The sequence below is a fragment of the Ambystoma mexicanum genome, chromosome 6p, assembly GCF_040938575.1.
Source record: "Ambystoma mexicanum isolate Mex_15411 chromosome 6p, UKY_AmexF1_1, whole genome shotgun sequence".
Taxonomy (NCBI): Eukaryota; Metazoa; Chordata; class Amphibia; order Caudata; family Ambystomatidae; genus Ambystoma; species Ambystoma mexicanum.
Genome location: NC_090935.1, coordinates 651,411,278 through 651,427,288, shown reverse-complemented (window position 1 = coordinate 651,427,288; position 16,011 = coordinate 651,411,278). Strand labels below are relative to the sequence as shown.

The 16,011-nt window shown below is 44.6% G+C and overlaps 1 protein-coding gene across 1 annotated transcript in view; it reads left to right on the top strand.

Moving 5' to 3' along the window:
* The window catches only part of MAP1B (microtubule associated protein 1B), a 471,440-nt gene that overhangs the window by 267,907 nt on the left and 187,522 nt on the right, over positions 1-16,011 (top strand). Inside the window, exon 3 of the mRNA XM_069627516.1 lies at positions 14,421-14,503. Coding sequence (XP_069483617.1) covers positions 14,421-14,503 — 83 coding nt within the window. The remainder of the gene's footprint in view (positions 1-14,420; positions 14,504-16,011) is intronic.

The window sequence follows — 16,011 nt, the reverse complement described above, 5'->3', positions numbered from 1 at the left end:
CTTGGCACAGATGAAAGTGGGGGTTTTGGAATGGATGAAAGTGGTTTTCTTGGAATGGGTTAAAGTGGTTTTCTTGGGATGGATGAAAGTGGTTTCTTTGGAATGAGTTAACGTGGTTTCCTTGGGACGAATGAAAGTGGTTTCCCTGGGACAGAGGAAAGTGGTTTCCTTGGGACAGATGAAAGAGGTTTTCTTGGGACAGACATAATTGTTTTCCTTGGGACAGATAGAAGTGTTTTCCTTGGGACGGATGAAACTGGTTTCCTTGGGGTGGATAAAAGTGGTTTCCTTGGGACGGATGAAATGTTTTTTTCCTTGGGACGGATAAAAGTGGTTTCCTTTGGATGGATGAAAGTGGTTTCCTTGGGACAGATGAAAGTTGGGGTTTTGCAATGGATGATGGAATGGCTTAAAGTGATTTTCTTGGGATGGATGAAAGTGAGTTCCTTGGAACGGGTTCAAGTGGTTTCCTTGGGATGGATAAAAGTGGTTTCCTTGGGACGAATGAAAGTGGTTTGCTTGGGATGTATGAAAGTGGTTTCCTTGGGATGGATGAAAGTGGTTTCCATGGGACGGATGAAAGTGGTTTCCATGGGACGGATGAAAGTGTGGGTTTTGGAATGGATGAAAGTGGTTTCCTTGGAATAGGTTGAAGTGGTTTTCTTGGGATGGGTGAAAGTGGTTTCCTTGGGATTGATAAACGTGGTTTCCCTGGGACGGATGAAAGTGGTTTGCTTTCGATGGATGAAAGTGGTTTCCTTGATACAGATGAAAGTGGTTTTCTTGAAGGCAAATACTGAAATTGAGGGGGAAATTTGGAATGATCACTCATTATTATAACCCAAAACATGTATTTAATCAATAGAGCAGCTACAAGTTTGGCAACAAAACATCCCCGATACCCGACTAATACAGCCATGAGAGACAATGTCCATCATTCTGCCTCTAGTTGTCTCCTTGTCATTCACCCGGGCCTGCACATGCATGCTCGGTCCACAATGCACGCAGGCGTCTCGGCTGAAAGTAGGTTCCTATGCGCTTAGACATGCACATTGCCACAGTGTCGGGGACCTGAAATGAGGACACTTGCTTGAGAAGCAGGCAGCTGCCGAAGATGTGGTTTCAGTCCGCTCTCATATTAGTTTTCCTCCCACCTTCACTAAGTTTAATAATTCTTCGATAACATAAATAGCCACTTTTTTCAGTATGCCCAAATAATGTTTGGGAGATGAATTGGCAGGACAACCCCAAAACAGTCATAGCATACCAATGTTCGGTTATTTAATGAGATCAAAAAAACTCATTACTATCATTGCAACAACGGTGAAAAGTTTGCTGTCATGATCCAGTCCCCAAGACAACCAATGCCTTTTCCCTTTGAATCTGTGCAACCAGTCCACCAAATTGTAATAATAAATAATAATAATGGTATGTGAATGGCGGATGTCCTTTCTCCTGGTTCCCGTATTCAGGGTCGGACTGGGCCAAAAAATCATCTCCGGCACCAATGAAAAACTGGCCCACAATTGCAAATGGCATTGATTCTTTTTGTGAGACTTTTTGAATAGTACCCAAGGTTTTTTTTTTTAATAAAGTGATATGCAAATTGAGTATTTTAATGATTATTTAGGTCAAAACTATAAGCCACATAGTGAAGTTAATTCATCAAACTGGCCCAGATTGGAAATAAAAGTGGCCCACTTTGACCAAAACCCCTGGCCTGCACCATAATTTTGCATTTTCGGTTCAACCATGAGCCTATTGTCCCATAGGCCAGTCCAAGCCTGCCTGTATGGTAACTGTGTCAATCTCCTAATTTTGTAAACGAGGCTTGCTTGAAACTACTTGTTAGAAATAATGTTTGTGAAAATGTAGCCTTTATGTTACATGGTAGGTTTCGGTCAGCATTTCATATGTAAAAACAATGAAATATTGAGTCAATCTTTCTTCAGCAATGTACTAGGAAGTGATAAATTGTTTTAGCTAAAGTCTTAGCATTTTTCAGGTCCAGTGTTTGAAGAAAATCCTAGCCAGAGAGGACATTTCACTATCTCATCCTTCTTCCCTACAAAAAACTTGGAAGTTTTTAGAAAAGTTTGATTTTCCGCTCACTGAGAGGGTTTCATATTGATTCATTTGGAACTATCGCAGGTATGTATTTATCTGGAGTTTTATAATGTGCGCTACTGCCATAACAGAGTCTCCTCAAAGCACTAGAAAAGGACGAAGGAGGGTAAAAAGCAGCCGGGTGGAGAGAGAAGAAAGAGGAAGGTGTGATAACAGGCAACACAGCATTTTGTAAGTGCATTCTGGAATGTTCAAACATTTTAAGCCAATATTCAAGAAGTCCTCCCAGAGGAGTGGGGGTTCAGAGCCTTCTCAATGTACAATGATCAGGTTTGAGTCAAGCTGCTGCAACGCCCCAGGCCACTAATCAACACCACCTCACCCAATTGCTCTCCCCTGATAGGTCAGTTAATTGAGTCCTTTTATAGAGGATGAAGAGCAAGGCCTTGGAGGTGTGCTCATGTTTGTCTAGGACTAAGCGGGTTGTTCTAATCTTACTGATTTAATGAGCCATTCGCAGTTTCACTGTACTGGCTGTGTGTACGTACATGTGCATGGCTTAATCATTGAGATTGCAACAGCTGAATGTCTTTCTTGGGGAGACCCCCCTAAGCACAGTTTCCGTAATCTATCTTCGATGAGATGAAGGCTCTCAGTTTTCTTCCTTTGGTTGAAGTTGCCAAACAGAAGGGTCTTTTTTGCAAGGGATGTGCAGTTGTATGTTGCCATTTCTGTTCGGAGACTTGATTTCAGGGGGAGGGGCGGTGTAAGGTCTGCATCAATGACTACACCAATCAACAGAGGTAGAGGGGGAGCTAGAGAGCATGACCAGGTGAAGGGAAGACTGGAAAGCTGGGTGTACTCCCGCAGAGCAGAACCTGTTTTCTCATCCATTGAGGCAGGGCCTACCGTCCTTCATCCCTTCCTGAATCTGGTCACCGAAGATAATCAGTTTCAGTTATTGAATACGGTCTAGCCCTCAGGCGAATCACCAGTTGCAAGCAATTGGCATCCAAGTGTAAAGGGACAACATGGTTCTCAATCAACGAAGCAAAGCTTCTCATAGAGCGATTAAATGAACAAGGACATGGGGTGTAGCCCTGGGAACCTCACAAGTCAGGCCTAGAAGAACTTGCCAAACATCTGCTGGATAGGAAAGGAAGCTAACCACTGGAGAGCAGATTCCTGAATGCCCTGCTGTTGTTTTTGGCAGGGTAATAAGATAGTAAAGATCAAGTGGCATCAGGGCAACAGGTTGGTTGGCTTCCACTGACTGAAGCACTTCTTCCCTCATGCCAAGTAGTGTAGATGTTAGGCTTCTGAAAGGAATGGGGCTAGTGTACCACACGTGGACCGTGAGCATTTCCCTGCATTTTTATTATGCACATAAATGTTCACATGGCATGCGTGGCAATGTACGCAAGCGTTCTTTCTTCCAATGACATGATAAACACATGATTACGCATCCCCTCACAAAAGACAGGGTTGCAGCTGGCTCTATGCTGACACATGCCAGTTCCATTGGCAACACCATTCAAACCTCTGGCCTCTCTGCTGGGCAGCAGAAGGGAGAACACTTTGAACAGTTTACAGAACTTCTAAAAATAAGGCCATGTTAGGACACATGAGAGCACATGATGCTAATATGAGTGAGACATGTATGGCATGTATACATCATCATTAGAATGTACCTAAGCAAAAGGTGAGGTGTGTTAAATATGCCCTGAAACTCTGCAGTGGTGTCAATCACAGGGCTGTCTGTTGGGCTCATTAGACACCCCCCACCCCCACACACGCCCCCAGCTACCAAAGAATGTATTGTCAAATAGATTGCAAATCACGAAGGTTGCATGTAACAGAAGACTTGGGAGTATTTCAATGAGCATCTCTCTGGCGTGGCTTCAGTGGCGGAGACAAGAACTTAGCGGTGCAGCCAATGGCAGAGAAACTTTGTATAGCCTCCAGCGGCAGTGCCTTTTGGGGTAACACTGGGTTGGGAGTAGTGTCTAGCAGCAGTGCCTTTCGGGGTAACACTGGGCTGGGAGCTGCAGGGGGGTAGAAGGCAACCACTCCACCTCCCAGGCAGAGCTAAGTGCACATAATGAAGCCACACAGTGGTGGACTGGCCTGCAGGGACGTCTGGACACTTCCTGGTGGGCCTCTGCACCAATGGCCTCTTCTCTGAGACCACTCAGAATGATTTTTTAATTGCTGAATGCAGCACACATAATTAAGATGCCATTGTCGCTTGCACGTTGTCCTATGGGGCCACTTTGGAAACAGGAACCTAGGGCCATGTCTGGTGCGTGTACTCGAGGAAACACATTCCATCCCTCCTTAGGGCTATAGTGGAACTTGGTATAAAGCACGGTACCAGGATCACAGCAAAGTTTCCCATATTTTTCCCATAGCATTGAGGTTATTGGGTGAAATTCCTTTTAATTAAATTTCATCATGTGTACTGCCTGCTGGAGATGTGCGTCTAAAATACACTTTTATGCTTTTGTGAATATCCCATAAGAGTTTATATTCCGTACAATCTGCATGTGAGAACTGCCACAGGTATCTGTGAGGCCAAGAAGTAGCCCTCTACCTTTAGTGAAAGATTCAACAGAAATAGCATGGGTTTTAGAGGATGACATCAGACCCCGCCCTCTGTCTGACCATTCACCAGTCTCGCTAACCCTAAAACTCAAAACAACCCTGTCAACTTGCTCCTGGAGATTCAAATCTTCTGCATTGCTGGACATGGTATTTAGGGCAGACATTCAATTCGATATTGACACTTACTTCTCCACTAATGCCCCGGGAGACACTTCGCATAGCACTAGTTGGTAAGCCTTTAAAGTGTACATTAGGGGAATGGTGATGTCGTGTGTGTCTGGTGTCCTCAAATGCACCCAACGAGACTTGGATAACGTCGAAAAGTCACTCAAAGACCTCGAGCAAGAACACTCTAGAACCTCCGACCCTACTCGCTAAAATCCGCTCTGAACTAGAGAAATTTGAGAATCTCGCCCTAAGAGAAACCCAATATTTCACCCGCCCAACTGCGGCCAGGAAATACGGTGAAGACGACAGACCTGGCAGAATGTTGGTGAGGGTGGTTCGCTCCAAACACAGTAAAGACCAGTTGGGCTCAATCCTAGACACGAACGGGAACAATAGATGGTCCGATGCGGACCTGGTGGAGGTATTCTGTACTTTCTACCACACACCATACACTGCACCTACACCGAGCAACGAACAAGCTATCCACACCTTTCTCCAATCTATTCTGTTATCCTGTCCCAATAATCAAACCAGGGATGAACTAGAATTCCCGATTACTCTCGAGGAAATTGTGGAGGTCATTTCTGCCCTACCTAAATCCAAGGCCCTGGGCCTGGAAGGCTTAACAGCCGAATTATATCAAGAATATGCAGTGACTCTCTCTCCGGTGCTCTTGCTGGTTTGGGAGGAATCCCTTCACCTCCATACCCTACCAGAATCTCTGAGAGAAGCCCTAATCACAGTCATGCTCAGACCAGACAAACCTAGTAACGACTGTGGTCCATATAGACACATGATAATTTCCTTCCTACAGGAAAGAGTGATGAAGGTTTTCTCTGAATCCTCTTGTGGAAACCCTAGTCCCATTAAATGTGGGGTCCCACAGGGTTCCTGCATTGCTTCCACCCTCTATAACCGCTTCACAAGGCCCCTGTTCGGAATCCTGGACTCCCTGGGCATCTCATACACCAATTATGCAGATGACACTCAGGTGCTCATCCCCCTCTCGGGTGACTATCCAACTGACATGAACACCCCCAACTCCATCTAATCAACGATCCAATCCTGGATGGCAGAAAATTGGTTATGTCTCAACAGTGAAAAAACCAAACTTCTACTAATTGGCTCCCCCTCCACCTTGGATAAACTGGACAAGCAATACTGTGCCTTCATTGTGGACAACATTCCCATCACTGTCTCACAAGTCATTAAGACACTGGGCGTGTATCTCAAACCTAACCTCACCACGGAAAGACAGGTTACTGCAATTTTGCTTCATCCACAGGGTACCACTCCAAACTGCTCAATGCAGCCAGACCCTTCCTCTCCCAACAGAATTGCCTCACCATTGCTAGGGCGATCATTGGGTTGAGGCTGGACTATTATAATGCACTCTTTGTTGGGACCTCCCACAAGAATCTTGCCAAACTTCAATTAGCTCAGAACAATACCTTGAGGGCCACAACAGGCATCTCATGCAGGGACCATATCTCTGGGGTCAGAAGGCAGGTACACTGGCTCCCCATCAAGGAAAGCATTGTCTTCAAAACCCTCGCCTTGACACACAAATGTCTCCATGGCCTGGCTCCCCCTTACATAGCACAAAGGATCATCAGAAACGCTCCTTCTAGGCCATCCAGGGTGGCCTATTCCAATCAAATCACCGTTCCTTTCACACGCGGATTGCGTGCAGGTGGCACCAGCTTCCCGACCATTGCCGCTACCTTCTGGAACACCCTCCCGGCCCAGATCAGGAGGATTGACTCTCGTGCAGCATTCCGGAAAGCCATCAAAACAAGGCTCTTTGTTTGAAAGGGCTTTATTTCTGCTTCTATGTATCTCTTTGTCTGCACATAAGCAACGTCTAACCAATGTACCATGCAACAACACTTTCTGCACTAAGTAACATTCTGTTTGGGCCGCATTCCTGTAACCCTGAATTAAGCCTTGTCACGTTTCCTTATAGCGCCTCAATGCCTGTGGGATGTAGCACGCTCTACAAATCCAAAAAATAAAAAATAAATAAATAGACCCCTTTCCCTTATGAACTGTGGCATCAAAATACTGGTGAAAGTGCTAACTAACCGCCTACTCCAACTAATGCTGCACCTAGTCCATCCCGACCATGCAGGCTTTATCCCGGGAAGGTCCACCACCCTCAATATTAGGCGCTTATTCGACATAATGGCTAAACTTGACCCAGGAGCACAAGCAGCAGTGACAACAATAGATGCCCAAAAGGCCTTCAACATGGTCACCTGGGACTATCTGTTCGCAACTCTGAAGAGGATGGGACTTGGCCCCAACATGCTGAGCTACATTAAACTTCTGTACACGTGTCCACTTGCTAGGGTTCACGTTAACGCATGCACATCCACCACATTTCAACTCGAGAGGTTGCCCATTCCCTCCCATCCTATTTGCTATTCCTATAGAACCTGTGGCGGAATTTGACAGGTTGCACCATAGACACTGCGGGATTCGCCTAACGGACCCCCTGAGATTATTTCCCTATACGCGGACAACGTGATACTGTACTTAAGAGACCCCTCTATCAACCTGTCACCAATACTCGAGGACATCACCCAAATAGGGGTCATTTCAGGCTTTACAATAAATGGCTCGATATGACACACCCTTATGATAAGGGCAGTTTTGCTGCCCCTAACCTGGAACTGTACTGGATAGCCGCTCAGGCTCAATTCGCTACGTTCTGGTACCCTATGTCGTCGCTCCACCCTCACGTGAAACTGGAGGCCCTAGCCGCACCAGACTCAGATTTAAAAACACTTATACTAGACCACAACTACAAAGATGATTGCCCTTTTCCCCCGGTTGCTTCCACACTGCACACAATGGCACCTGCTTTTGGCCCATACTGGAGCTGACAGACCCTACTACCAATGGCCCCCCTTGTGGAAATTCCCAGAACTGACAACCATATGGGACAATGCAATCCAGACAAGATGGGAGCGCCTGGGCTACAGAGCTTTAGCTGAAATTTTCCCAGTGGGCAAGTTCATTACACCCTCCACATGGAAACAAGGCTACGGAAACACAGGGGTTGACCATCTCCAATACGACAGGCTGCGAGTAGCGGTACCCGCTAGATGGCCTTCCTATCCTGATGAGCCCCCTGACACCTCCTCCCCCCCGCCCCGGCCTGCATTGCAAATTCTGGACACTGAAGACACATACTTTCCACACTATATAAAATCCTAATAGTTACCGTCACCCTCCCCACCCCGCGCACCTGCGGGGAATGGGCAAGGGAACTACGTTCCAAACTCACAGATGTCCAGTGGACCCGCATGTGCAGGCATATTCAGAAAGTCTCGATTTTCGATTTAAATGTATGCAATTCAAACTCCTGAATAGACTGTACTATACACCAGCTAAGCAGTCTAAGATGTCCCATGCACAGCCCCATGGTTGCCCAATATGTCAACATTCCCTCGCACATCATTTGCACATGTTCTGGTCATGCCCGCGGATAGCCAAATACTGGGACCAAATTGTAAGTGTGATCGCCAAGGTACTGACCACTTCAGTGGAGTGCAACCCTCTAGGTATACTCTTTGTCATCTGGCCTGAAATCCATAGCAAGGCCCACCGCGCTTTTGTGTTTACAGCATGCGTGATTGCTGAGAGAGCTATACTATTGAGATGGAAGAACAAAAACGCCCCAACTGCAAAAGACTGGCTGGTGACATTGACATGGGCTCAGGAATGTGAAGATCTATATACCTCCACCCTACCCCCATATCTAAACCCTGTGATATCTGGTCACTATTCCGCTACTACCTCTGTGACCCAGATATACCCACACCAAATTGAGATGTGTTATTTCTGACTTGTGTATAATAGCAGTGAGTCAGTTGGGGTAGATAAGGTAAGGGAAATGCGTTTTAGGAGCTTGAGGTGGTAGTGACTGGATTTTGATACATTATCTGATGGGAGAGGGTTAAGCCCGAGTCCATAGTGCAGCCAAGATTTTGGACTATTTTGGAAGTAGGAGGGGGGGTGCAAAAGGAGGGGCGCTATGGGAGTGGTTGCGGGAGAAGGGTAGTGTTGCCGCACACCATGATTTCAGTTTCATATGGGTTTAGAAGGAGGTGGTTTCTTGTCATCCATTGGTCAATGTCACTGAGGCAAGCTTCAAGGTCGGGATGTAGGTTGTTGCTTGTTTTTGAATTCTCAGGACAATTTGAGTATTGTCAGCGTAGTTGTAGCAGGTGAGGTTGTGCGTGTGGATGATCCCTGGTAGAGTGGTCAGATAGAGGTTGAAAAGGAGAGCAGAGAGGCAGGCGTCGTGTAGTACTCCAGTGTTCACGGTGCGAGCGGTTGAGAGAAAAGGGGAGAGAAAAGTGATTTGTTTCCTGGTGTTGAGGAATGAGGCAATCCAATTGAGTGCTGAGCCTCGGATTCCTAGGGAGTGGAGTCGCTCCAGGAGGCTAGAGTGGTTAGCAGTGTCAAAGGCAGCTGACAAATAAAGGAGAACCAGCGTTGCACAGCCCTCCGAGTCTGCCAAGACCTTGAGGTCATCCCAGATAAATGAAAACATTGGTGAATGAATATGGCATACATTACTCACCGTAACTGTTTCTGATGCTTGTATCTGCATAGATTCACATGCCTTGCATAGGCCAACATCTAGTGGCAGTCGCAGAGCATTATTCATGAAGATTTTGAAGTACGAAAAGGGACGTTGCGACGGCAGGTTTTTTTATTCTATCCCTAGTACAATGTCCACTGTACCCATGATCCTCATGCGTCGAGGTCCCTCAGATTGATTGACAAGAGGGGGTGTAGGTAGAGAGTATGAGGTGTAAAAAATAAATCTATGTTTTCCCAAGAACCTTCAACTTCAAGCGGGGTGGAAGGGTGGGTGCATGTGGATCTAAGTAGACACAAGCATCAGAAATGCAATTACGGTGAGTAATGTATGCCTTCTGAGGCTTGTGGATCTGCTTATAATCACATGCTTTGTATAGATTAGCAAGCAGTACTTGTAGAAGTAGGTGGGTTGTTTGAAAGTAGTGCAGAAAATAGATGTTTTAATGCTGCTTGTCCCACCTGTGTTTCACCCTTGGAATGTGCCTTTCGACAGTAATGTTGGGTGAAAGTGTGTACTGAATTCGAAGTGGTAGCTTTGCAAATGGTATCCAAGGTCACTTTTGCTATGAAGGCTAGAGTTGCCCCTGTGCCTCAAGGAGTGTGCTCTAGGCTTCTCTTAGCAAGAGAATAGCAAAGTTGGATGCAGTTGACAATCCATTTAGAAATTGCTGCCTTAGAGATAGGATCCCTTTCTCTCCCTGTGAATAGACAGAGGGCCTCATTACGGGTCTGGCGGTAACCGTGCCAGTAAAACCGCTAGGTTGTCGCTGGACCAGTAATGAATTACCAGTGCCTGACTTCCCGGTATTCTGACCCCGGCAGTTGGGAAGTCAGGCGCCGGTAATTTGATAAGTCCCCATTCCCATGGAGTCCCATGGGTTTCAATGGGAATGGGGACCACGGAAGCACCGGCACCGTTAACAATGGTGCCGGTGCTTCCGTGAAACTCTGCGGGTGGGTTCTGTTCAGCCCGCCAGGTCTGACACTGGCAGGCGGGACAGCATCTGCCCACAGAGTCGTAGTGTGCCTGTCCGGAAACAACAGTGCCGGTAGGCTTACCGTCACTGTTGTTTCCAGACCAGCACATTCATAATGAGACCCAGAAACTTCTGGTTAAGTTACTCAACCAAAAGGAAGAGCGCTTTTAGAGCGGCTTATAACTTTGCCCACCCTGGATGAATCTTCACCAAACTTTACAAAATATATGGCCCCCGCAGATTGACTGTGCAAAGTCTGGTGAGGTTTTGTGCAGGGGGGCTAAAGTTATAAGGGTGTGGGGTCCCAAAATGGGTGGTTTTTCCTCTCAGACGCAATGGAAAAAAATATTGTTTCCACCTACAGCCCAAACCGCTGGATGGATTTTCACCAAATTTGCGGCAGGAGTGGTAACTTTGTCCCAAAAGCGTGCTTTTGTAAATTTGGTGCAAATCCGTCAAGTCATTTTTTAAAAACAGCCAAAAAGTAGGTCAATAAAAATTGTGGACAGTGCCATGGACCAATCTCATGGTGCAGCGTAATCCTGGGGACATCGGGCATGCCTGGTGATTGGATGGTGAAAAGCGTGAGGTGAGTTAGATATTTTGAAACGGTCGCCATGTTGGATTCGTGGACTGTGCCCGTAGTGTGCGAACATCACAGTAAAAACATACTAAAACAAAACATTGCATTTGTGAAACTAATGAAACAATCTCTGGAAAGCCCATGGTGATGAGGATGGGATGGGATATGGGCATAAAAAGCCCAAAAAAATGGATGGTTTTCCACATTTTTAATTCGCGAACAGTTCGGGAGAGCCCTCTAGTGTTTGCCAACATTTCAGCTGTTCAGGGACATCCACACACATTTTTGCATGTCAGGGTTGGTGAAAGCAGTTTTTGGATGGCTTATAACTTTGGCGTCACTGAATGAAACTGCATATAATTGTGTGATATCATTGGAGAGCTGACCAAAGTTTGGTGCTATTTTGCCAAGAGGAAACAGAATGACAGGGGTGGTCCCAAAATATTTGAAAGGCTTATAAATGTAGTGCTGTTTCACAAATCTGCACAAAAGTTTTCAACAAGATTTACGACCCTTATTTGAATGTTTTTGCAAAGTTCTTTGGGATTTTGTGAAGAGGGGGCGAATTAGAGGGCGGGTGTGAACATTTTTAGATGGCTTAAAAATGTGTTGCCGTTTGACGAATTTTAGAAAGACTATAGACCTAACCTTGAATGTTTGTGCAAAGTTGGAATGGATTTTGTCAAGTGGGAGCTAAGTTATATGACTATTTTATGTACGTAAATCTTGACACTTTTCAAAAAATAAAACATGAATGGATTTGCAACACAGTCGTGCAAGGAGCATTGGCAAGGACCTGAAAGCTGGTTTTGCAAATGTGTCCGTGTTTTATTTTTTGAAAAGCGTCATAATATCGGTACAAAAAATAGTGACATACTTTTGGTGAGTGAGGTATATATCCTGTCGCCATGGGCAGTGGCCAGATTGTCCTAGTCATGGCCAAAGGACATGATTCGGACAATCTGGCTACCGGCCATGACCATGAGTGACTGGCAATGGGGTTAAAGTGGGCATGGCCAGCAGGGAATGGCTATGTGGTAACGTTTGTCAAACTTGGGATAGGTTTGATTGGGAATTTCATTTTTGCCTGTGGCTAAAATTCTGCCCATGGCTACAGCTTGAAGTGTTGCACAGGATTGCATCAACAGATCGCTGTGACTACCACTGCATACACTCTGAGGCAATGCTAATCAGCAGATAATTACTGTGGATGCCAAACCAGGTGCCCACGTGGTCACCAGGCCACCTCTTCAAATCATTAGCCAACTTTTCTGCGACAATACAGGGATAAGCTATTGGGATTGCATGCCAGGCTCATTTCCACAACTTCGCAGCAATGACCGGCCACAATCCACATGCATTGAGAAAGACCCTAGAGAGTCCAAACACGTGTCGGCTGACTTCTAACAATAAATATAGCACAAACAATGGTTTTCACGACTGCTTTATCATGACAGTATTTAATTATTGAATAACCCAGCGCTGAGGTGAACAGGGCTCACTCTCTTATTCGAAACCTAACACTTGAAGATGGAAGGGCATCTTCACAAAAGAACCTCATCACTAGCACCTGGGTAATCCGTTTAAAGTACTAGGTGTAGCACAGTGATCTACCCATTCTACCGCCCTGCAATTACTTGATAATTGTGTACTCTGATTATTGGGGCATGCAGCATGCCCGAAGCCCTAGGTTTGAATGGGAAAACATATTCTGCTTGCCTGAAGTACGGCCTGAAGTGCTGTACTGATTTACAACAAACCTGCGCGAGCAGCATCAATGAGGACCTGAAAGCATTCTTTTTCAAATCTGTATTGTGTTTTCTTTTTTGAAAAGTTTCCACATGTAAGCACAAAAAATAGTGCTGTAAATTTGGGTTCATGGACAATGGGCCTAGCCCTCAGCAAGGACGAATGCTATTCTGATTTACTTATTGGGGCATGCAACATTTTCCGCCAATCTAGGGTGTTTTAAGACTCCCACCTTGGCATCCCTTTGCACTTTCCTCCTGTGCTTCCATGAGCACTTGTTCATCCAAAATGCCCCTTTTATGTATGAAGTTCTCTCACTGCACAATGCATATGTGCATTTATAGGAGCACTATGTATAGTTCTTTGGTATAAATAAGTATGGCAAATGCAGATGCAAAAAATGTGTAGAACATTTTTAAGTGGCAGTTGGTTGGGTGGAAGTTTACTATGCTGATAGGCTATATGTAGAGTTTTTGTAAGTGATTCATGGATGTATCTGTGTATGGTTTAAAGCAGGTAATGAGGTAGTGTTACAAACATAAAAATAAAGAGTAGAAAGGCTGTCATGTGCAATCTGGGTTTTCTAATAAGGCATGGGCTAGAGAAGGGAATGTGGAGACTGTGCATAGTCATAAAGGGCAATGGATTATGGTGTTTATTGTATACTAGAGAGAAGAATTTCGGACAGAAAAAGGTCTCTGTGCTTTTTTCTTTTTCTCTAGTATTCAATTGTCCATTATTTCCACTAGCATAGTAGAAAAAGCTAATGGAAATGTTGAAGAATCTCATTAAATCTAAATACCACACGGAAAAATGTAAAGTAGATGGAGTCTATAAGCATATTTTTTTAGTTCTGTTTTTTAACTGTGAAAGGTGGTTCCTAAACGAACCCTTTGTTAATATTTTTTGGGCGAATTTTTGGGGTTTTTCGGTTTTACCTGTAACCATATCATCCCTTTCACAAAGTTTTTTCATTGAATGTCTTAGGTTTTAATAAGTGCAACTTAACTGTTATGTCCCTTTAAGAACGACTTTTCAGTGAATATATACATATATGTATATATGATCATTTGCAGCTATTCTTTGCCTAGACATCTGGCGGATAGTAGTTCTCTAAGTGTCTTTAAAAAACAGTTAAAAAAACCTTCTTATTCGATGTAGGTCACAGGTAATCTTTTTCTAGACTGTTTTGATATTTACCCTTACATCGCCATCCTGTAACATCTACTGACTTTCTTTGTTGGCTTTGTAGGACGCTAGTGGCTTGTTTTTGCCTGCCTATCTATGTTTTTGTTTCTATGTTGTCTGTACTCCCTTTCTCTCTCTTTCGTGTGCACCCTGAGGCCTTTGGGCTAGTGAGGCAATACAAGAACTCAGATAGATAGATAGATAGATAGATAGATAGATAGATAGATAGATAGATAGATAGATAGATAGATAGATAGATAGATAGATTCCACATTTTGAATCCTTTTTGTAAAGTAGATTTTAGATACTAACATATCAGAAATAATTAGGGAGTTTAGGCTTCCATCCATCCTGTTCACAGGCTATTCTTATTTTTTTTCTAAACACTGTCAATAGCAGTTTGCCTAAGGTTTTTAAAAAAAATAAATTCTAAGTCCAAAATTGACCGTTTCCTTTCATACCCACAGGCCAAAAGATCCTGCATCACCGCAGCGATGTCCTGGAGACTGTGGTTCTGATCAACCCATCTGATGAAGCCGTCAGCACGGAGGTAAGTCAGCAGTAATGATATGCTGGTGGCGCTGAGTCCATCGCAGTGGACCCAGGATGTCAATACCTCGATTTTCAAACATCCAGGGTGAATATACATGTTCACCTCAAGGCTCAATTCCCTAGCTTTGAATCTTATCTGTTAAAAAAGGAAAAACATCTTGTTAAAATAATAGATTGCTAACCGCAAATAGTATAATATACCCAGTGTACTAATGAATAAAGTATACTATCACAAAACCTCAATTCAGGAATAATATATACTGTGACATATTTGTGTGTTTTCTGTACAGTCTTTGTATTAGTAATTTGTAGAAGTGTGCAGATGCAAAGGAATTGAGAAACAAAGCCTTGGCAACGTCATATGTTAATAGTAAAATATTATGTATGACCTGCCTTGAAAAAGCCAATGAAGGCGAAACAAATGTAGATGTAATGCTTTTGTACAGCGTGTGGTTCTAACTTGCCATAAATGACTAACCTTCTAAGTGCAGCAGTGGGCAGTGCCAATTATGGTGATTCCTTGAACCCCAATACCTCCACTTCTCGTTATCGACAGAAGGGAAACGATGTGGAGCTCCAGGGAAACTCTGGGGGGAAAAAACCTGCGAGACTGGTAGCGAGCGTAGCGCCGAACCGCTTCTCTGAATGCCGTCCCTGCATTACTGGATATTGGAACGGCTTCTCTGTAGACTTGCTCACCCCAGGACTCCCGGACTGAAGATGGAAAACACAAAGTATCAGTTAGCAGGAAGAAACCCGTTGGAAGGGAGGAGGGACAGAGGGTATGAATGCAGCTGTACCTACACCGCGTGATCAGGCAGCAGATGGGAGTGCTTGTAGGAGAGATATTGACAAGCTGAGAGGTATCAGGAGAGTCTGGTGTAGAAGGAACAACAGAAGTTGCAGAAAGAAGAGGATACTTAGGGAGATAAGAATAACAGGTAAGTAAGGATAGCATAGAGTTCGTACTCACGGAGCGTCAGTGGAAACAGTAGCGACGACCAATTCCATGGCCACCTGAGACTAAATCCGCTTCTTGGACTGAGAACCAATGGCGTCCATGGCCATAAGCATGTTGAACGTGAAACGAGTGCAACCCTTCTTTGCACTGAAGCCGCCATCATGGGAGGAGATGAAATGGGTCAGACATATATTCTCCATCGGTGCCAGAGCGGCTGACGCCTGTAAGCGATATTCAATCAACACTACAGCTAAGTCAATGCCTAGTCTGGGATCACACTTTTATAATAAATTAATATCTGATAGTACACTGAGACATATGATGTGGATCCACAATGGGTAATGTTACAGTGGTACACTTGATTACTTAGGAGTAGCATAGAGGATGAGGTAGCTGAAAATGCTTTATGGTTTCAAGGAAATGCAAGGTGGAATAAAATGCAGGACAGCAAATAAACTTGATATGATTTCAACCAACAACAATGTAATCACTTTTTCTCTGGCAATTCACCCCCCCCCCCTATGCAATGTAAGAAATGGAAGGAG